Below are 23,532 nucleotides of genomic sequence, written 5' to 3'. Positions count from 1 at the left end.
CCTCCACTTCTCGTTGAAGACTCCTCTCTTCACCACCAATAGTCCTCACAGACACACAGACGTGTATACACCATCCGTACTTTCACTGGTCGCTCCTCTGACATGCATCCTGCAATGTGACGGCACGCAGGAAACAGATGGAAATCATTCGTCATATTATAACCAACATCAGAACGATTGTCTGACATTCAGGGTCGACTTATTACTTAATTGTGGAAACAAATTTCTCTTTTAAGTTCCTGTAATTGTTCAGATTTTCACTGGAGTGCCCCGTGACAGGAGGACGTTATTCTGATCCCCAGAAACCCCCATCGGCCCCCTGAGTGCGGCTACGTGCCCAGTAATGCCGTGTGAAGATTCATTCCCATCCCCCCCTCAGCACTGACTGACAGCGGCAGCCCGGCATACATACACTGATACCTGTACAGAGAGAAGAGGAGGGGCGCTGCACTCCGACTGGCCACCACTTCCATGAGGACGTTAACCACTTCAATACCGGACACTTCCCCCCCCCCCCCCCCCCCCTTCCTGCCCAGACCAATTTTCAGCTTTCAGCGCTGTCGCACTTTGAATGACAATTGCGCGGTCATGCTACACTGTACCCAAATTACATTTGTATCATTTTGTTCCCACAAATAGAGCTTTCTTTTGGTGGTATTTGATCACCTATGAGGTTTTTATTTTCTGCAAAACATATTTTAAAAAAGGCGGAAAATTTTGAAAAAAAAAAAAAAAAAAAAAATATATATATATTTTGTTTCGATTACAAAACTTTGAAAATAAGTAAGGTTTCTCCTTCACTGATGGGGCTGCACTGATGGGCGCCGATGAGGTGGCCCTGATGGGCACTGATGATGGGCACTGATGGGGCAAGATAGGCGGCACTGATATGCAACACTGATGGGTACACAATAGGTGGCACTGATGGGCACTGATAAATGGTACTGATGGATGCCAATCAATGCCTGCCAATCGGTGATGCCCATTGTGGGCACTGATTGGCATCCATAGTGGGCACCGATTGTCATCCCTGGTGGTCTAGGGTGGTACACCTGGTGACTAGTGGTGGCATCCCTAGTGGTCCAGTGTGGGCATCCCTCTGGGGGGGGGGCTGTACTGATAATCAGCACAGACCCCCCCCCGATGGGTACACATAGTGGCACTGATGGGCACTGATAGGCGGCATGGATGGGCACTGATAAATGGTACTGATGGATGCCAATCAATGCCTGCCAATTGGTGATGCCCATTGTGGGCACTGATTGGCATCCATAGTGGGCACTGATTGTCATCCCTGGTGGTCTAGGGTGGTACACCTGGTGACTAGTGGTGGCATCCCTGGTGGTCCAGTGTGGGCATCCTCTGGGGGGGGCTGTACTGATAATCAGCACAGACCCCCCCCCCCCCCTGATGGGTACACATAGGTGGCACTGATGGGCACTGATTGATAAATGGTACTGATGGATGCCAATCAATGCCTGCCAATCGGTGATGCCCATTGTGGGCACTGATTGGCATCCATAGTGGGCACTGATTGTCATTCCTGGTGGTCTAGGGTGGTACACCTGGTGACTAGTAGTGGCATCCCTGGTGGTCCAGTGTGGGCATCCTCTTGGGGGGGGGGGGGGGGGAGGGCTGTACTGATTGATAATCAGAACAGACCCCCCCCCGTGTCGGGAGAGGAGCCGATCAGCTCTCCTGTACTCGTGTCTGTCAGATACGAGTGAGGAAAAGCCGATCAACAGCTCTTCCTGTTTACATCGTGATCAGCCGTGATTGGACACAGCTGATCATGTGGTAAAGAGTCACTGTCAAAGGCTCTTTAGCTAGATCAGAGTCTGCAATGCGGCTTGATATCCTGAGAACTTCATATGACGTCCGGTCAGTATTTTGCAACCACTTTCCCAACGTCATATTGCTATCTAGATGTAGGCATCTAGACGTGGTGAAGAAGACTTGCTGAAGTTCAAACCAAGCATCAGAATGGGGAACAAATGGGGATTTAAGTGACTTTGAACGTGGCATGGTTGTTGGTGCCAGACAGGCTGGGCTGAGTATTTCTGTTACAATAGCTTTTATTAAAAAAAAAAAAAAGATTCATAAATGTCACAGGATAGAGCACCAAACAATCCTTGCCATGCTCAAATCATTTAACAATAATGTTAAATGAGAAGGGGGGGGGGGGGGGGGGGGAGAAAGAGAAAGGTAACTGAGGCATTGTGTATAAGACAGGACAACCTTGGTGGACCAATTGTAGGCACAAGAGGGAACATGAGGAACAAACATTAAGCAGGTGGATGCACAAAGGAAATTAGAGCTGCCACGACGAGTCAACGTAATCGATTACGTTGACTACAAAAATACGTCGACGTGCGTGCAAGGCGTCGATGCGTCACACAGTGAGAGTTGCAGGTCCAGCGCGGTGCTTCTCTCATCCTGCTCAGTGTCTCCCGCTCTCCTCCTTGCTGCCGCGCCCCCTCTCTTCTCCCCCTCCGTGCTGCCTCTCCCCTCTCTTCTCCCCCTCCGTGCTGCCGACCCCCTCTCTTCTCCCCCTCCGTGCTGCCGCCCCCCTCTCTTCTCCCCCTCCGTGCTGCCGGCCCCCCTCTCTTCTCCCCCTCCGTGCTGCCGCCCCCCTCTCTTCTCCCCCTCCGTGCTGCCGCCCCCCTCTCTTCTCCCCCTCCGTGCTGCCGCCCCCCTCTCTTCTCCCCTCCGTGCTGCCGTCCCCCTCTCTTCTCCCCCTCCGTGCTGCCGTCCCCCTCTCTTCTCCCCCTCCGTGCTGCCGCCCCCTCTCTTCTCCCCCTCCGTGCTGCCGCCCCCTCTCTTCTCCCCCTCCGTGCTGCCGCCCCCCTCTCTTCTCCCCCTCCGTGCTGCCGCCCCCCCTCTCTCTTCTCCCCTTCCGTGCTGCCGCCCCCCTCTCTCTCTTCTGTGTCCCCCTCCGTGCATCTCTCCCCCTCGGTATCTCAGGAAACCCGGCTCCTTCGTTTTCAGAATGGACAGAGTCAGGCTCGGTTCACACAGGGGCGACTTGTCCAGGCGACTTCGCCGCCTGACAAGTCACGCCCCGTTCTGTACTACGGAACCGTTCTAATAGGAGCGACTCGAGTCGCTCCAACTTAGAAAAAAGGTTCCTGTACTACTTTTGCGGCCACTTCGGGCGACTTGCATTGACTTCTATACAGAAGTCGTTTTGCAAGTCGCCGCTGAGGTCGCGGCAAGTCGTGCCGCTGCAAGTCGTGCCGCGTCCTGTGTGAACCGAGCCTCAGTGTCAACTGACTCTGTCCATTCACATAACTGAAACATTGTAACCTCCTGTGATTTACGATGTCTCAATGGAGAGAAGCTGCTGTCTTCTCTCCATTCATTATCAGTGCAGCAGAGGCTGCAGAGAAAGGGACTGGGAATCTCTGTCACCAGTCCCTTTCCCTGTCTCAAATGGGAGATGGCAGAGGTCTGTTAGGACCCCTGATATCTCACCATAGCCCGCCCCAACAGGGTTGATAAAAAAAATTGCAATAAATAAAAATTGGCACCTTTCAGGGGGGAGGGGGGGGTACAGATACCTGTACAGTACAGGTATTTGCACCCACTTCCGGCATAGATATCCGCAGAATCTGCAGATATTTACACCACTTCCTGCGGGTCCCCCGCTGTCCGCTGGGAAACACACGGATCCCAGAGACAGCGGGACCATCCTTATTGCGCAGCGCGGCTCGCGCATGCGCAGTAGGGAACCGGGAGTGAAGCCGCAAGGCTCCACTTCCCGATTCCCATACCCAAGATGGCGGCGGCAGCAGCACCCGAGAGCCGATCGAGAGATCGGCTTCGGGTGCCGACATCGCGGGCGCGCTGGGCGGGTAAGTGTCATTATTTTAAAAGTCAGCAGCTGCAGTATTTGTAGCCGCTGACTTTAAAAAAAAAAAAAAAAACGTCAGAACTCCCGCTTTAACTTTACAAAAAATAAGTACATACAAAAAAAAAAAAAAAAAAAAGGTAAGATAAAAGAATAGAACTACATACTTATATATAATATATATATATGTATGTACTAGTTATATTCTTTTATCTTCCTTTTTTTTTTTTTGTATGTACTTATTTTTTGTAAAGTTATCCAAAAGAGTAATTATCTAATCAAAAAAAAAAAGAAAAGAAAAAAAAAAACTAGATTAATAAAAAAAAATTTAAAAATAATAATCGTATAGTCGATGACTAATCAAAAAATAATCGATAGATTAGTCGACAGACAAACTAATCATTAGTTGCAGCTCTAAAGGAAACCCACGAGGACCCGTGAGTGGAGCAGGGGGCCATCTTCAGCGTAGCCCTACAGGTTTCGTCCACCATACACCCATAATACTAAAAGCTTGACCAACATTATCATTAAACCTTTACCAAATATTCTTCAAACAATTAAACTTATATTTTACATTGTATTCTGCAGTTACTCTCCCCGTCGGCAAAACTTAATGCAGGCTGTTGTGGGAAATGAGACTGCCGATAACGATCGTTTGTAAAAATGAGGTAAAAGTAAGGGGTAGAAGAAGAGGGAAGAATGGGGGGGGGGGGGGGGGAAGAAAAAGAGTAAGAGATACAGAAGAAAAGCAGGTGGGTCTGTCCGAAAGTCCAATGCCAACTGCTCCTGGAATCAGCACCACATGTGCACCTACAAATAGGCAAGCCAAGGAGACCATGTTTTGTCGAAAAGATGTTTATCCCGCAAAACACAAACCATTTTTTTCATTTAGAATTATACAAGTTAGTTTACATCTCACTAAAGGCTTTGTCTAGAACTGGACTTGTCCATGCGGTTGCAATAGCAATTTTGGCTGCCAGGAACATGAAATATAGTAGGGTCTGTGTGTGTCTTGGAACGTTTGACTGGTTTATTCAGTAGGGCAATACTCGCATCTTTAATAATATTGACCGACAGAGAATAGAAGAGTCCACTCTCGTCTAAAAAAAAACTACACACTTTAGGACAAGTCCACCATGTATGTAGAGGCGTGCCTATCTGGCCACATCCTTTGAAGCAGTTGGCCGACAAGACTGGAAACATTTTTGAGAGGCGTTCCGGTACCAGGTACCATCTAGCATGCACTTTGTAGCTAGCCTCAATTAAAGCCACGTTTAAAACGCCTTTGTGAATCCATGTGCTCCATTTGTGCCGGTCCTCCACCTCTGGAGATATGTCCAGGTCCCTCTCCTCGGCCATTTGATAATTCAACTTGGCCGTAGAATTGGAGAGTAGTTTATATATAGCATGGAGATCCTCCCTCTGCATAGAGACCTCCTGCATGCACCCATGGTGCATACTTCTAGGCCTGGGCTGGATTTCTGTAGCGTTTTAAGAAAATTGTATATCTTCTGTAGATGTCAATTTTCCAAGGAGGGCATCTCCAGAAGTGTGATAGAGGGCATAACCCTCTATTTTCAATATAGTCCCCAATGCGGTGGTCTGAGTATTTCTGGTATTTTCACGCACAACCATCCCTTGGTGTGAGGAAGTCTGGACACCCTGTTGGGTATTTCCGCCAAGAAGCTGCTTCCCAAGTCCTGGAACACGAGACCAATGGATTTGGCTATAGAAACCCAAAAGACCAGACAACACCAGTCTTGGAGTACACCAGAAAATGAACGGCTTTATTTTTTTAGAAACACCGAATTCATACAGCAACCCATCAGATAAGGCTACTCATTATCTCAGACAAAGGTCACCCTTACACAGTAGAGCAGGGATATGCAATTCGCGAACCTCCAGCTGTTGCAGAACTACAAGTCCCCTGAGGCATTTCAAGACTCTGACAGCCAAAAGCATGACGCCCAGAGACAGAGGCATGATGGGACTTGTAGTTTTGCAACAGCTGGAGGTCCGCTAATTGCATATCCCTGCAGTGGAGCTAGTCCTCCAGTATTATCATAACAATGACCTCCTTAGACAGTCCAGCTCCCCCCCCCCATAGGACTAACTTGCATAAGAAGCCACAAGCAATTAGTGACCAGCTCTGGATAATGTAAGAACACATTATAATGGAGTTCAACAGGCCATGGTTCTACTGCAGCCCAAAGTCCGTGACACTCGGGTTTACAGAGAATGGTGGGAAAAAGAGAAAATATTCAGTGTGAAAAAAAATGTCTTGTTGATGATAGAAAGGCAACAGTAACTCAAATAGCCACTCGTTACACCCAAGGTATGCAGAATACCCTCTCTGAACACACAGCACAAATGAAGCAGGTGGGCTACAGCAGCAGAAGACCACACCGGGTGCCACTCCCTCTCAGCTAAGAACAGGAAACTGAGGCTACAATTCGCACAGGATCACCAAAATTGGACAATAGAAGATTGTAAAATGATTGCCTGGTCTGATGAGTCTGGATTTCAGCTGCAACATTCAGATGGTGGGGTAAGAATTTGGCGTAAACAACATGAAAGCATGGATCCATCCTGCCTTGTATCAACGGTTCAGGCTTAGGGTTGCCACCTCATCCCTTTAAACCCAAACACATATGAATTATACAGCTTCTGGGGCTAATTTATTGCAGATAAGGCACCAAGTGAGTTTAATTACCACCTTAATCAGTCACAGAACCTGTGCAATTCATATGTGTTCGGGTTTAAAAGGATGGAGGTGGCAACCCTATATCAGGCTGGTGGTGGTGGTGGTGGGGGTGTAATGGTGTGGGGGATATTTTCTTGGCACACTTTGGCCCCTTAGTACCAATTTGAGCATGGTTTAAACGCTATGACCTACCTGGAGTATAGTTGCTGACCATGTCCATCCCTTTATGACTGCAGTCCCCCCCCCCCCCCATCTTCTAAAGGCTCCTTCCAGCAGTATAATGCACCATGTCACAAAAGCTCCAATCAGCTCATCACTGGACAAAGAGGTCGCTGTACTCCAAAGGCCTCCTCACTCACCAGATCTCATCCAATAGAGCACCTTTGGAATGTGGTAGAACACACTCCACACTCACCGGATCTCATCCAATAGAGCACCTTTGGAATGTGGTAGAACACACTCCACACTCACCAGATCTCATCCAATAGAGAACCTTTGGAACGTGGTAGAACACACTCCACACTCACCAGATCTCATCCAATAGAGCACCTTTGGAATGTGATAGAACGGGAGATTTGGCATGATGGATTTGCAGCCGACAACTCTGCAGCAACTGCGTGATGCTATCATGTCACTATGGACCAAAATCTCTGAGGAACTTTTCAAACACCTTGTTGAATCTGTCACAAAGAATGAAGGCCGTTCTGAAGGCAAAAGGGGGTCCAACCCACTACTAGCAAGGTGTTCCTAATTAAGTGGCCGGTGAGTGTATATATAGAATACCATTGACAGGTAAAGTAAATAACATTGATTATCTCATTACAATGAGATCCGAAGGTTCGGCAGGACAAATTGGGCAGCAATTCTGTTCTCTCCAGTCTCAGTTGTACAGGCACAATTTTTTCAAGTATTTATCAAAACATATTCAAGCTATAGTTATATAAGCCCCAGACGATGCCACATATGGCGAAACGTACGTAGGGTGGTCTTGACGTGCTTGACGCAAATCACGTGACATTTGGGCGTTCGCTTTGCCGGCCGGCTTTTCTTAATGCTGATTTGACCTTTATGTTTGTGAGTATGTTTTTTATTATGGAATAAAAGATTTTGGTTTACAGTTTTACGCTATGGGAGTCTTTGCTTGCCTTTTATGAATGGTCCAACCACGTGAAAGCGAGGTGATGTCCCTGTGTGATGACCCCTAAGATTTCTGATATCAAAGGCCTTTCTGATTCTGGGATTTGGTAAGCGCGCATTTTTACCATTTATCAGCACGGTGTTGGTGAAGGAAATTCTCTCTTGTACCCACATAGGATTTCTTGAGAAGAAACACTTATGATTATTGGACTGCTATGCCCACGATTACATCTTGATGAAGAACTGTTTTCTTATATATAATTTCTGAGCACTTTATTCATAATATTTCTGATTGTTCACAAAAATTCTGTGCACTTTACCACTTATGCTCATTACTACGTCTTTATGAGGAACTGTTGTTTATATATAATTTTTGAGCACTTTATATATATAATTTTTTTTCTGTACACTTGATTATTGTATGAGTTATAGAGTACATTTTTATTATTCACTTAGTTGTGTTTTTATATTATAATTTTTGTCTAGTTATAGTGTATACATATTATTCTGTTATAGGTTTTAGATATATTTTTTTAGATTTTTGTAATTGTGAGCGCGGTTGAAATTTCTGACTTGTATAGTTATATAATAGATATGGGCTGAAAGTGCGCACTCTCAGGTTCTATTTGAGGGTATGTACATCCGAATCGGAGGAAGGGTTTAGGAATTACACCTCTTAATAGCCACCCCTCCTTTTTCAAGGGACCAAACGTAATTGGACAATTGAATCAAAAGCGGTTTCATGGCCAGGTGTGCGCTACGCCTTCGTTATTTCTTCATCAATTAAGCAGGTAAAAGGTCTGGAGTTGATTCTAAAGCCTCGTACACACGATCGGATTGTTGTCCAACAGAGTGTCAGACTTTTGTCCGAACGTCGTGTGCCGGGAACTTGTCTTGCATACTAATGGCACACAATTGTCAGCCAGTGAAGGATTCTCAACAAAACATTAAAAGTGAACATTTTATTTCTGATTATATTCATTTGTCCAATGACCTTTGAGCCCCAGAAAATTGGGGCTGTTCCTAAAACTTTTACTTGATATTTATGTTCAACTCTTTGAATTAAAGCTGAAAGTCTACACTTTAAATTCATTTGGATTGTTTCGTTTTAAATGTTTATTCTAGTGGCATACAGAGCCAAAAGTATGGAAATTGTGCCCGTGCCCAAATATATAATCGACCCAACTGTATATCTGCAGCGTGAGATCATCTAAGGCACTGTGTCCCCTGACTGGATCTGGAGAGAGATTTGGCGATGTCGATTTTGTGCTGTTCACTCCCCTTGCTGGAAAGGAAGCTGTACCTTAAGACCTGCACTGCAAATAACTCCCTGCTTCCGCTTTATTCATTCTGTTGTCACTTCCTGTTCCTAGGCACTACTGTTTTATACTCTCATTGCTGTATATCTGCAGTATGCGATCATCCAAGGCACTGCTGCTCCCGACTGCTAGTCTCAAGAGATTTGGTGAGGTCACTATTGTGCTGCTCTGTTCTCTTTTCTGGAGAGGAAGCTCTATCTGAGGACCTGCACTGCAAACAACTCCCTGCTTCATTCTGTTGTCACTTCCTGTTCCTAGGCACTACTGTTTTATACTCTCATTGCTGTATATCTGCAGTATGCGATCATCCAAGGCACTGCTGCTCCTGACTGCTAGTCTCACCAGATTTGGTGAGGTCACTATTGTGCTGCTCTGTTCTCTTTTCTGGAAAGGAAGCTCTATCTGAGGACTTGCACTGCAAACAACTCCCTGCTTCATTCTGTTTCACTTCCTGTGCCCAGGCACTGCTGTTCCATAGCCTCATAGCATTATAGCTGCAGTATAAGATTAACTAAGGCACTGCTACTGCTGACTGCTTATCTCAGCAGATTTGGAGTAAGATTTGGTGAAGTCATTACTGTGCTGCTCACTGTTCTTGCTGGAGAGGAAGCTGTACCTGAGGGCCTGCACTGCAAAGCTCTCCCTGCTTGATTCTGTTTTCACTTCCATTGTGGTTCTGGGGCCTCATAGCTATGTATCTACAGTGTGACATTATCTAAGGCACTGCTCCCCCTAACCTCTAGTCTCAGCTGATTTGGAATGAGATTTGGGGATGTCAATATTGTGCTACTCACCCACATGCTGAAGCGTAAGCTGTACCTAAAGACCAGCACTGCAAATATCTACCTGCTTCATTCTGTTCTCTCTTCCTGTGCCTAGGCACTGTTCTGTCCAGCCTCAAAGCTGTATATCTGCACCGTGAGATCATCTAAGACACTACTGCCTCCAATTGCTAGTCTCACCAGATTTGGAGTGAGATTTGGTCACTACTGTGCTGCTCACTGTTCTCCTTGCTGGAGAGGAAGCTGTACCTGAAGACCTGCAATACAAACAACTCCCTGCTTCATTCTGTTTTTACTTCCTGTGCCTATGCACTGCTGTTCCATAGCCTCATAGCTGTATATCTGCAATGTGAGATCATCTAAGGCAGAGGTAGGCATCTACTTTATTTACATGCACTGAATTTTAATAAATGAAACAAAAAATTACAGAAAAAACGGCCCTGAATCAAGGGCCTCACCAATGGGAGGAATAGAAGCTGGAATCCTCGCCCTCCTCCCCCCCCCCCCACCATCCTCACGATTACCAACCTGCTCTTCTCTCTTCTGTTTGCGCAGCTGTAGCCCCTCCTCCTCCCGCCTTCGCCGCATCTCATCTGGATTCAGAGACTTGTTCTTGTAGCTCTTCATCCGGGAGTTTTCCTTTCCTGAGCTCGTCATGGTTACTGCGAAAGGGAAAACACATTTTTTACTATAAAAATTAGGATTAAGAAATCGGAAAAGGGAACAAAAGCAAATCGTCCTTTTTGTTAAAGCAGAGACCCTGGAGGAAAAAACGGTGGCCGACACATTTTTTGTATGTTACACGATATTTGCAAAGCAGAACTGACAGTCCTTCAGTTTATAGTCCATATAAAAAAAAAAAAATTAAAAAAAAATTAGCAATGTGACCAGCTTGTGTAACCATAAAGGCTTGAACCGCTAGTGTAGCGTAGCCTGGAAGAGACTCTGTCTATAGCGGAGCGGAGGACAGTCTATGCGGACAACTTTACCCCGGATGCCTGCATATTCCGAAATAGATAGCGTCCCTTCCAGGCTGCGCTACATGAGCGGTTCAAGCCTCGTTTTCAGATCGCTCTACTGCAGGGTAGTCTTCCCGGTCACGAAAGCTGACTGATGGCAGTGAGGGTGATGGTCTATGTGGACAGCTTTACTCTGGATGCCCACATACTTAGATGTTCCTCTTCTAATCACCAACCGTGTGAGTTGCTAAATGTTGTACCTTCATTAAATGTAACCATATTACTACACTTAGAGGCGCCTCTCTTCTCTTTTATACTCAGTTGTGACATGACGCTGCTTGTATATCAAGTCAAAAAAAATAAATGTATTAAAATTGTGCTTGTCTTGCAAAACGTTCTCAAACCAAAATATTACTGTACAGTAAAATTTTAGCAAATACAATAATTTGAGAGAAATAGACCTTTTGTGTACATAGAAAAGTCATAGATCTTTAACCACTTGCAGACCGGACCAATTTGCTGGTCAAAGACCAGACCACTTTTTGCGATTCAGCACTGCGTCGCTTTAACTGACAATTGCGCAGCCATGCGACGTGGCTCCCAAACAAAATTAACGTCCTTTTTTTCCCCACAAATAGAGCTTTCTTTTGGTGGTATTTGATCACCCCTACGGTTTTTATTTTTTGCGCTATAAACAAAAATAGAGCGATAATTTTGAAATAAACGCATTATTTTTTACTTTTTGTAATAATAAATATCCCCCAAAAATATATAAAAAAACATTTTTTTCCCTCAGTTTAGGCCGATACGTATTCTTCTACATATTTTTGGTAAAAAAAAAATCGCAATAAGTGATTATTGATTGGTTTGCGCAAAAGTTATAGCGTTTACAAAATAGGGATAGTTTTATAGCATTTTTATTAATAATTTTTTGTTATTTTTTTTTTACTAGTAATGGCGGCGATCAGCAATTTTTATTGTGACTGCGACATTGTGGGGGACCCATCGGACATTTTTGGGACCATTGTCATTTATACAGTAATCACTGCTATATAAATGCAGTGATTCCTGTGTAAATGACACTGGCAGTGAAAGGGTTAACCAGTGGGTGGCAGTGTAGGGGTTAAGTGTTCCTAGGGGTGTGTTACTAACTGTGGGGGGGTTGGGCTTTCATTTAGTGTACACTGATCTCTGCTCCAATCACATGGAGCAGAGATCAGCGTCACTAGTTGCTAGGCAGAATGGAGAAATGTTGTTTATACAACATTCCCTCCATTCGGCCGCTCCGCGAGACGATCGCGGGGATGCCCGCGGCGATCGAGTCCGCGGGTCCCGCGACCGGACTCACGGGGGTCCCGACCAGCGCAGGAGCACGCCGGCGGCGGCGCGCTCCCGATGGCACGGCGCTGGTCGGGAAGTGGTTAAGTTCAGCTCATGATAAATAAGGGGAAAAAAAAAATCACAAAAGTATTGCGTTTATAATTTTGCTCAGTGTACATACAACATATAATAAATATATATAAAAAAAATTATATATACATAAAAAAATAATTATATATATATATATATACATATACATATACACACACACACACACACACAATCATATATACATACACACACACCCCAATATGTAAAATATGAGAGACGCTGTCATGCCGCGTAAATAGATACCAAACACGTCACGCTTTAAAACTGAAAATGCTTGTGGAATGGCAACAAAGGACGGTAATTAATCTCCATAGGCAATGCTTTAAAAACATTTTTACACGTTACCTGTTTAGAGCTAAGAGGAGTTCTAGGTTCTAGAATTATTGCTCTCGTGTTTGCGGCGATACCTTGGAAGGCTCTTTAAAAAGAAAAAAAAAGAAAAAATATCTTTTTTTTTCACTGTCCCTTTTATTTATTTAATTTTTTTGATCACTTTTATTCCTATTACAAAAGGAATATAAAACATCCCTTACAATAGAAATAATAGGATGACAGGTCCTCTTTATGGAGAAGTTAGGGGTAAAAAGACCCCAAATCTCTCCTTTACCTTTAACCACTTCGCACCCAGGGCCAATTCTGACATTTCTCTCCTACATCTAAAATTCATATTTTTTTTGCTAGAAAATTACATAGAACCCCCAAACATTATATATGTTTTTTTTTTTTAGCAAAGACCCTAGAGAATACAATGGCGGTTGTTGCAACTTTTTATCTTGCACGGTATTTGCGCAGCAATTTTTCAAACACGTTTTTTTCAGAAAAAAAAAAAAAAACAAACAGTTTCATGCTTAAAAAAAATAAAAAAAACAGTAAAGTTAGCCCAATTTTTTTGCATAATGTGATGGATGAAGATACGCCGAATAAATAGATACCCAACCTGTCACGCTTCAAAATTGCACGCGCTCGTGGAATGGCGCCAAACTTTCGTATTTAAAAATCCCCATAGGTGACGCTTTCAATTTTTTTACTGGTTACATGTTTTGCGTTACAGAGCAGGTCTAGGACTTATTGCTCTCGCTACAACGTTCACGGCGATACCTCACATGTGTGGTTTGCACACCGTTTTCATATGTGAGCGGGACTTACGTATGCGTACGAGCTCACGGTGACAGGGGCGCTTTAATTTTTTTTTTTTTATTGTTAATTTTACTTTTATTTTTTTTAGTTTGACACTTAAAAAAAACTTTTATTCCTATTACAAAGAATGTAAACATCCCTTGTAATAGGAATATGGCACGATCGGACCTATTTACAGTGAGATATAGGGGGGGGGGGGGGTCAATAAGACCCCACATCTCACCTCTAGGCTGGGAAGCCTAAAATCAAAAAAAAAAAAAAAAAAAAATAGATCACGGCTTCCCAGCCGAGGTGGCGCCGTCATTTTGAACACAGAGGCCGGGCGTGACATCATAACATCGCTCCCCGGCCTCCAAACGATCATAGAGACTCCGGGGACCATCTGGTCCGCCGGAAATCTCTATGATATCATCCGGGGGCCGGCGGATCCTGTGACCGACTCACCGATGGAAGCGATGAGGTGGTACAAGCACCGGAGGGTGGCGGGAGGGGGGGGGGGACATCCCCTCCCGCCACCCATAAGAACGATCAAGTGGCGGAACAGCTGCTATGATCATTCTTATTGTGCAGGGAATCGCCGGCTGAAAATGCCGATCTCTGAATGATGTCTGTAACCTCCGGCATCATTCAGATATAACCACCGAAAGTCGAGGCTGTCCCAGGACATCCACCCAGCGCGAAGTGGTTAAAAGCAAAAGATAAACAAAAAACAAAATAAACTTTTGCTTTTAGAAAAAAAATAAAAAGAATTGTTTACTTCCACCCTAGACCAGAAGTGACATCATGAAGTTACGTCGGTCCTCCAAGGCCATAAAGGTGATCAAAGACTAGGTCTAGTCTCTCATTGCCTCTGTGACCAGCCGGCCGCACCGTGAAAATGGTAAGCCCGGGAAACATTGGTGAGTAGCAGTGGGGGGGGGGGGTAGTTTATGTTTAAAAATTATATATATATATGTTTTATCCATTTAATTTTATTTATTTTTTTTTACTTTATTACTATCACAAGAGGGCTAACAAACCCCCTAAGTGATAGCATAGGCAGGTTTAGGTCCTCTTTATGGAAACATTAGGGGTCTATTAGACTCCAAATGTCTCCCCTGCCCTCCAATACAGCTATTTAAGCACAGATTGTTCTAGAACAGCTTCATTCTCAGCAACACTAGCTGAGGAAGAACAGCTGTGACCCTGGAAGTGATGCAATACAGGTTGCTTTGCAGGGTCATAAGGTGGGGAGGGGGTGGGGTTTGGGAAGCTGGGAATACTTTTTATTGCTTGCACCAAGGTCACAGCTACAGTAGCAGCCAAGAGCCTGATTTAACCCCTTGTCTACCATGCCATTTATAAAACATACCTTGGTGGTTAACGTACATCTTATGGATAATCCTCTCCTCTGCCTCCATTAAGCTGGTTTCCTCAAGACATTTCACACTTGTGGATGTGATGAGCGGAGTGAACTTGGGATGAACTCTGGGTGCAGAATCCTCACCATCCCAAACATCTTCCCTGGATTGGGTTACATCCCGTGTACTGTACACAGTGACTCGGCACTAATCACAGGTCAGCTCCGATCACTTCTCCGGGGCTCATTCACACCTCATATATTCACACAGTACAACCCCACCTCCCCCGCTCTACACAGGACGCAGGCAGATAAACGCAGGGCGGCAGAGGCGGCTCATAGCGCTGAGATACAGCCATGGAATTCTAACACACAAATTATCCAACAAATGGAATCTACTTTTTTTTATATAGTTGTACCGGCTCCTCTTCTGCACCAAAATAGCCAACTTTGATTTCACTGCACACTGTGAGCTTCTCACCATGTGCATTAGAAGCTGCAAAAAAGACGGATCAAGTCCACTTCATTTCTAGACTGGAGAACATTTAGTATTATCTAGACCAGCATCACTAAAAGGTAAGGAGCATTCCTCCCACTGACCACCAATGTAAGGAACATTCTTCCCATTGACCACCAATGTAAGGAACATTCTTCCCACTGATCACCAATGTAAGGAACATTCTTCCCATTGACCACCAATGTAAGGGACATTCCTCCCACTGATCACCAATGTAAGGGACATTCCTCCCACTGATCACCAATGTAAGGGACATTCCTCCCACTGACCACCAATGTAAGGGACATTCCTCCCACTGATCACCAATGTAAGGAACATTCTTCCCACTGACCACCAATGTAAGGAACATTCTTCTCACTGACCACCAATGTAAGGAACATTCTTCTCACTGACCACCAATGTAAGGAACATTCTTCTCACTGATCACCAATGTAAGGGACATTCTTCTCACTGATCACCAATGTAAGGAACATTCTTCCCACTGATCACCAATGTAAGGAACATTCTTCCCATTGACCACCAATGTAAGGGACATTCCTCCCACTGATCACCAATGTAAGGAACATTCTTCTCACTGATCACCAATGTAAGGAACATTCTTCTCACTGATCATCAATGTAAGGAACATTCTTCTCACTGATCATCAATGTAAGGAACATTCTTCTCACTGACCACCAATGTAAGGAACATTCTTCTCACTGATCACCAATGTAAGGGACATTCTTCTCACTGATCACCAATGTAAGGAACATTCTTCCCACTGATCACCAATGTAAGGAACATTCTTCCCATTGACCACCAATGTAAGGGACATTCCTCCCACTGATCACCAATGTAAGGAACATTCTTCTCACTGATCACCAATGTAAGGAACATTCTTCTCACTGATCACCAATGTAAGGAACATTCTTCTCACTGATCATCAATGTAAGGAACATTCTTCTCACTGACCACCAATGTAAGGAACATTCTTCTCACTGATCACCAATGTAAGGGACATTCTTCTCACTGATCACCAATGTAAGGAACATTCTTCCCACTGATCACCAATGTAAGGAACATTCTTCCCATTGACCACCAATGTAAGGGACATTCCTCCCACTGACCACCAATGTAAGGGACATTCTTCTCACTGACCACCAATGTAAGGAATATTCTTCCCACTGATCACCAATGTAAGGAACATTCCTCCCACTGATCACCAATGTAAGGGACATTCCTCCCACTGATCACCAATGTAAGGGACATTCCTCCCACTGACCACCAATGTAAGGGACATTCCTCCCACTGACCACCAATGTAAGGGACATTCCTCCCACTGACCACCAATGTAAGGAACATTCTTCTCACTGACCACCAATGTAAGGAACATTCTTCTCACTGATCACCAATGTAAGGAACATTCTTCTCACTGATCATCAATGTAAGGAACATTCTTCTCACTGACCACCAATGTAAGGAACATTCTTCTCACTGATCACCAATGTAAGGGACATTCTTCTCACTGATCACCAATGTAAGGAACATTCTTCCCACTGATCACCAATGTAAGGAACATTCTTCTCACTGATCACCAATGTAAGGAACATTCTTCTCACTGATCACCAATGTAAGGAACATTCTTCCCACTGATCACCAATGTAAGGAACATTCTTCTCACTGACCACCAATGTAAGGAACATTCTTCTCACCGATCACCAATGTAAGGAACATTCTTCTCACCGATCACCAATGTAAGGAACATTCTTCTCACTGATCACCAATGTAAGGGACATTCTTCCCACTGATCACCAATGTAAGGGACATTCTTCCCACTGATCACCAATGTAAGGAACATTCTTCTCACTGATCACCAATGTAAGGAACATTCTTCTCACTGATCACCAATGTAAGGAACATTCTTCTCACTGATCACCAATGTAAGGAACATTCTTCCCACTGATCACCAATGTAAGGAACATTCTTCTCACTGATCACCAATGTAAGGAACATTCTTCTCACTGATCACCAATGTAAGGAACATTCTTCTCACTGATCACCAATGTAAGGAGCATTCTTCTCACTGACCACCAATGTAAGGAACATTCTTCTCACTGATCACCAATGTAAGGAACATTCTTCCCACTGATCACCAATGTAAGGAACATTCTTCTCACTGACCACCAATGTAAGGAACATTCTTCTCACTGATCACCAATGTAAGGAACATTCTTCCCACTGATCACCAATGTAAGGAACATTCTTCTCACTGATCACCAATGTAAGGAACATTCTTCTCACTGATCACCAATGTAAGGAACATTCTTCTCACTGATCACCAATGTAAGGAACATTCTTCCCATTGACCACCAATGTAAGGGACATTCCTCCCACTGATCACCAATGTAAGGGACATTCCTCCCACTGACCACCAATGTAAGGGACATTCTTCTCACTGATCACCAATGTAAGGGACATTCCTCCCACTGACCACCAATGTAAGGGACATTCCTCCCACTGACCACCAATGTAAGGAACATTCTTCTCACTGACCACCAATGTAAGGAACATTCTTCTCACTGATCACCAATGTAAGGAACATTCTTCTCACTGATCACCAATGTAAGGAACATTCTTCCCACTGATCACCAATGTAAGGGACATTCTTCCCACTGATCACCAATGTAAGGAACATTCTTCTCACTGATCACCAATGTAAGGAACATTCTTCTCACTGATCACCAATGTAAGGGACATTCTTCCCACTGATCACCAATGTAAGGAACATTCTTCTCACTGATCACCAATGTAAGGAACATTCTTCCCACTGATCACCAATGTAAGGGACATTCTTCCCACTGATCACCAATGTAAGGAACATTCTTCTCACTGACCACCAATGTAAGGAACGTTCTTCTCACTGATCACCAATGTAAGGAACATTCTTCCCACTGATCACCAATGTAAGGAACATTCTTCTCACTGATCACCAATGTAAGGAACATTCTTCTCACTGATCACCAATGTAAGGAACATTCTTCTCACTGATCACCAATGTAAGGAACATTCTTCTCACTGATCACCAATGTAAGGAACATTCTTCCCACTGATCACCAATGTAAGGAACATTCTTCTCACTGATCACCAATGTAAGGAACATTCTTCTCACTGATCACCAATGTAAGGAACATTCTTCCCACTGATCACCAATGTAAGGAACATTCTTCCCACTGATCACCAATGTAAGGAACATTCTTCTCACTGATCACCAATGTAAGGAACATTCTTCTCACTGATCACCAATGTAAGGAACATTCTTCTCACTGATCACCAATGTAAGGAACATTCTTCCCACTGATCACCAATGTAAGGAACATTCTTCTCACTGATCACCAATGTAAGGAACATTCTTCTCACTGATCACCAATGTAAAGAACATTCTTCTCACTGATCACCAATGTAAGGAACATTCTTCCCACTGATCACCAATGTAAGGGACATTCTTCTCTCTGATCACCAATGTAAGGAACATTCTTCTCACTGATCACCAATGTAAGGAACATTCTTCTCACTGATCACCAATGTAAGGGACATTCTTCTCACTGATCACCAATGTAAGGAACATTCTTCCCACTGATCACCAATGTAAGGAACATTCTTCTCACTGATCACCAATGTAAGGGACATTCTTCTCACTGATCACCAATGTAAGGAACATTCTTCTCTCTGATCACCAATGTAAGGAACATTCTTCCCACTGATCACCAATGTAAGGAACATTCTTCTCACTGACCATCACACTAATGTACAGTGATCTGTAGATATAGTAATTATTATTAGGGCTTCCCAGAGTCCATAAAGTTGTTTCAGTATCTTCATGTTAGAAAGGTTGAGGAAAGTTGCTTTGTACAGAACTGCATCTTGGAGGGTCCGTTTAGAAGATTTGATGCTTTCATACATCTGCTCTAATTAGCACACATTTACCCGGGGCAGCTGCTGCGCTTAGATCTCACAGCGTGTCTTCCCTGTTGGGAATTATCCTCCCAGAGTTCATCCTCAGGCACATGTTAGAGCAGTCGGTCAATTTCTGACTGAGCCGACACCCCGTGTACCACACCCTGACACTCTCTGTACACCCGCTTCACTCTTCCCTGTCCGCTGTGTATCAGAATTGCCAGACAGAGCAGAAGAACAGACAAATCCAGGAGAGAGAACATTCTACCCTTCTATCCACCTACCAATAGAAGTTTTGTTTTCATTCACGAGGAGGAAACTTTTGAATATCGAAAAAATTACACGAAAGACCACTTGTCAATCCGCCTCAGTACATATACTGCAGAGGGACGGCACACACAGGCACAATCACTTACATGTACGTCCTGTGCCTACTCCAGGTTTAGGAGCACGCTGGAGTAGGCTATCCTTGGAGAGGACTGGCGCCCCCCCGTCCTTGGAGAGGACTGGCGCCCCCCCGTCCTTGGAGAGGACTGGCGCCCCCCCGTCCTTGGAGAGGACTGGCGCCCCCCCGTCCTTGGTATCCTCGGGGAGGACTGGCGCCCCCCGTCGTTGGTATCCTCGGGGAGGACTGGCGCCCCCCGTCATTGGTATCCTCGGGGAGGACTGGCGCCCCCCGTCGTTGGTATCCTCGGGGAGGACTGGCGCCCCCCGTCGTTGGTATCCTCGGGGAGGACTGGCGCCCCCCGTCGTTGGTATCCTCGGGGAGGACTGGCGCCCCCCGTCGTTGGTATCCTCGGGGAGGACTGGCGCCCCCCGTCGTTGGTATCCTCGGGGAGGACTGGCGCCCCCCGTCGTTGGTATCCTCGGGGAGGACTGGCGCCCCCCGTCGTTGGCATCAGTATGAGAAACTGTGTCCTATTGTTGATGTCAGTTGGTAGAATAGTGTCTCGTACCAGTGGGAGGAATTGTGCCCCAAGGGCTGGATAAAGGCAAGTAAAGGGCCGCATCCAACCACCCGGCTGCAGTTTGGAGACCACTGGTCTACACCAACCTCTGTGTGGCCCAAGCTTCCCAGATATCAGTAGAACACTATACAGCGGGGGCCTTTTCTTCTGCCTGATTCAAGGCTAAGCCCCACCCCCTCTGTGAGCCAACTGCCACCTCCTGCGACCTCCAAGGTGCACAAAAACAAATACAGGCAACACAATATTCTGCACTTTGGTAACGTTCTTAATTTTGCTGCCAAGTTTATAGTTTTACTTTTTTTCTTCCGTTCTTTACCCAAAACAAAGAAAAATAAGAACCCAGAGGCAGCAGCTAAAATTATGACCGAGGCGGCCAGACCCGGGCGGGAGGATGCAGAACTTTCACCAGCGAGCGGTGACCTCACAGCGCACTCAGACAGCTTTAATGACAAAATCAATGAATATAGCGGATTGCCTCTCCTCCAGGGACCTCCGAGAACGGACGGGTGACTCAGGCTTATGGCTCACATGTCCGATAGTCGCCTCTCCACCAACAAAAGGGGAATAAAATTATACAAGCCGAGGTGTTATAATGATGGAAAAATTAAAAAAAGAAATCCCGCGTGCGTTTTTATCCTCAACCCCCACATTAAATCTTATACAGCCACAGGATTCGAAAAAAAAAAAAAAAACGCTCCCTGAAAACTTTCTATAAAAAAAAGGAGACAAATCTGAAAAAAAAAAAAAAAAAAAAAAAAAAGACACATATTTACACGGCCGTACTACATGCAGAGCGAGTGTAGGGACATACCCGGGTTGTAAACCCTTCCATATGAAGAGACTGGGCTCAGGTACACAGTGATATTGGATGGATCTATATGCAATGCAGGCAGGACCATGTCTGGTGGGGCGGGGCAGCGGGGTGCTGTACATAAGTAAACATCACAGCCCCCCCCCCCCCAGTGCTCCTCTCAGGCGCCCTCACCCATGATGCCAGCAGTGGGCTGGGTTGTTGGAGAAGTTTTGGAAATATTAACCCTTTCATGAATAAGCCTATTTTTGGCATTTGGTGTTTACAAGTTAAAATCCATATTGTTTGCTAGAAAATTACTTGGAACCCCCAAACATTATATATATTATTTTGGCAGACACTGGCGAGTGTTGCAATATTTTATGTCACACGGTATTTGCGCAGTGGTGTTTTAAACGCAACTTTTTGGGAAAAGGGGACACTTTCATGAATTAAAAAAAAAAAAACAGTAAAATTAGCCCAATTTTTTTGCATAATGTGAAAGATAATGTTACGCCGAGTAAATAGATACCAAACATGTCACGCTTTATAATTGCACGCACTCGTGGATTGACTACAAAGTACGGCCCCTAAAAATCTCAATAGGCGACGCTTTAATTTTTTTTTACGGTTACCAGGTTAGCGTTGCAGAGGAGGTCTAGTGCTAGAATTATTGCTCTCGCTCTGACGATCGCAGAAATACCTCACATGTGTGATTTGAACACCATTTACATACGCGGGCGTGACTTCCGTATGCGTTTTCTTTGCTTCGCGGGGACGGCGGGCGCTTTAAAAAAAAATTTTTTGTTTTATTTTATTTATTTGAAAATGAATAAATTGTTTTTTTTTAAAAAAATAATAATTTGATCACTTTTATTGCTGTCACAAGGAATGTAAACATCCCTTCTGACAGTAATAGGTGGTGACAGGTACTCTTTATGGAGGGATCGGGGGGGTCTAAAAGACCCCCCACCCCTCCTTTACACTTCAAAGTATTCAGATGGCTGAAAACGGCGATTCTGAATACCTTATATCATTTTAAAACCGGCGCCATTGGCAGCCGAGTAAACGGGAAGTGACGTTCCAGTTCCTCCCCAATAGCCGGAGGCGTCGGATGGCGAATCGGTGCTCCCTATCGAGCGGGAGCACCGGTAACAGCGGCGGGAGGCGGCGGGTGGGGTGGACGTCCCCTCCCGCCCCTCCGGCATAAAAGCCGAGCGGCTTTTAGCCGCATCGGTTGTTATGGCTGGAAAGCCAATCGCCCGCTGTAAAAAACGGTACCGGGATGATGCCTGCGGGTGCGGGCATCATCCCGGTATACCCCCCGGAAGCCGAGTACGCACATCTGCGTACGCTCGACGGGAAGGGGTTAAAATGCCCTGTAGGGTGGATGTCAGTTTAGAGCAGGGGGCGTGTTCCTGGGCAGGCTGTATTTGCTGTATAGTGCCCTAGGTAATGCCCAACATGTGATGTGAAGCTGAGCCCCCCATGATTGAAAGAGCTGAAAGCCAATGAATGAAAAGGGGTGGGGTCAGGGACATCATGCTGGGAAAGAAAGAGCTAGATCCCTGGTGACCAACCTGTGGCCCCTCTGTATACGATATGTGGCCCTCGGACCTCAGCAGTCTGTAGAGGGAACAATGATTAGGGGAATAGATAGTGGTGCACTGAAATGAAAATTCAGGACTGAAACCCCAAATTCAGGATGCACTTTGTCCCAAATGGACAGTTTAACGATTAGCGATCACCCCATGTTACACAGGGACATGGGTCCAGGTCATCCCCTAGTAAAAGCACCTCCCCCACCAGTAAGAAAACACTGGTTAGGCACACAGTTAACCCTTTGATCGCTCCTGAGGTTAAAGGGGTTGCAAACCTTTGTGTTTTTTCACCTTAAGGCCCGGTTCACACTGCTGCGGGGGGAGATCCGGATGTGATTCGCACCGCAAATCACATCCGATCTCCGTAGCGATGCGAGTACAGCCATACAGATAGTATGGCTGAATTCGCATCGCTTCCGCAGCAAACTCGCACGGGACCCTTTTTTTGGTCCGCAACAGAATCGGATCGCATGGGGGTTCACACCATGCGATCCGATTCCTGTGCGAGTCGGCAGATCGCACTGCGATATGCGGACGGATCTGGGGGTGTCATTAACATATCATTGACACTCCCAGCCGTCCGCATAGGGCAGTGTGAACTGCCGGCGGGAGTAATGCGATGCGGGAAAACGCCGCGTATTCGCGGCGTTCCCGCATCGCAGCGGTGTGAACCCGGCCTAAAGCGGGGTTCCACCCTAAAGTGGAACTTCCGCTCATCGGAACCCTCCGGTGTCACAGTTGGCACCTTTCAGGGGGGGGTTGCAGATACCTGTCTAAGACAGGTATTTGCACCCACTTCCGGGCATAGTCTACGCTTCTTCCTGTCCCCGCCGCACTGTCTGCTGGGACACACACGGGTCCCAGAGACAGCGCAGACCATTCATTCCTATTGCGCTGCGCAACTCGCGCATGCGCAGTATGGAACCGGGAAGTGAAGCCGCAATGCTTCACTTCCTGATTCCCTCACCTAGAATGGCGACTGCAGCAGCTGAGAGATCGATCGGCCTCAGCTGCCGACATCACTGGATCCTGGGACAGGTGAGTGTCCATTTATTAAAAAAGTCA

General features: G+C 45.5%; 1 protein-coding gene across 1 annotated transcript in view; it reads right to left on the bottom strand.

Annotated features, from left to right (window-relative positions):
* The window catches only part of KPNA1 (karyopherin subunit alpha 1), a 107,337-nt gene that overhangs the window by 56,188 nt on the left and 27,617 nt on the right, over positions 1-23,532 (bottom strand). Inside the window, exon 2 of the mRNA XM_077479377.1 lies at positions 10,321-10,454. Coding sequence (XP_077335503.1) covers positions 10,321-10,454 — 134 coding nt within the window. The remainder of the gene's footprint in view (positions 1-10,320; positions 10,455-23,532) is intronic.

Source organism: Lithobates pipiens, unplaced genomic scaffold (assembly GCF_037356315.1).
Source record: "Lithobates pipiens isolate NorthernLeopardFrog02 unplaced genomic scaffold, aLitPip1_a1.2 Scaffold_16, whole genome shotgun sequence".
NCBI classification, from domain to species: Eukaryota; Metazoa; Chordata; class Amphibia; order Anura; family Ranidae; genus Lithobates; species Lithobates pipiens.
This window is presented reverse-complemented; position numbering and strand designations above follow the sequence as displayed.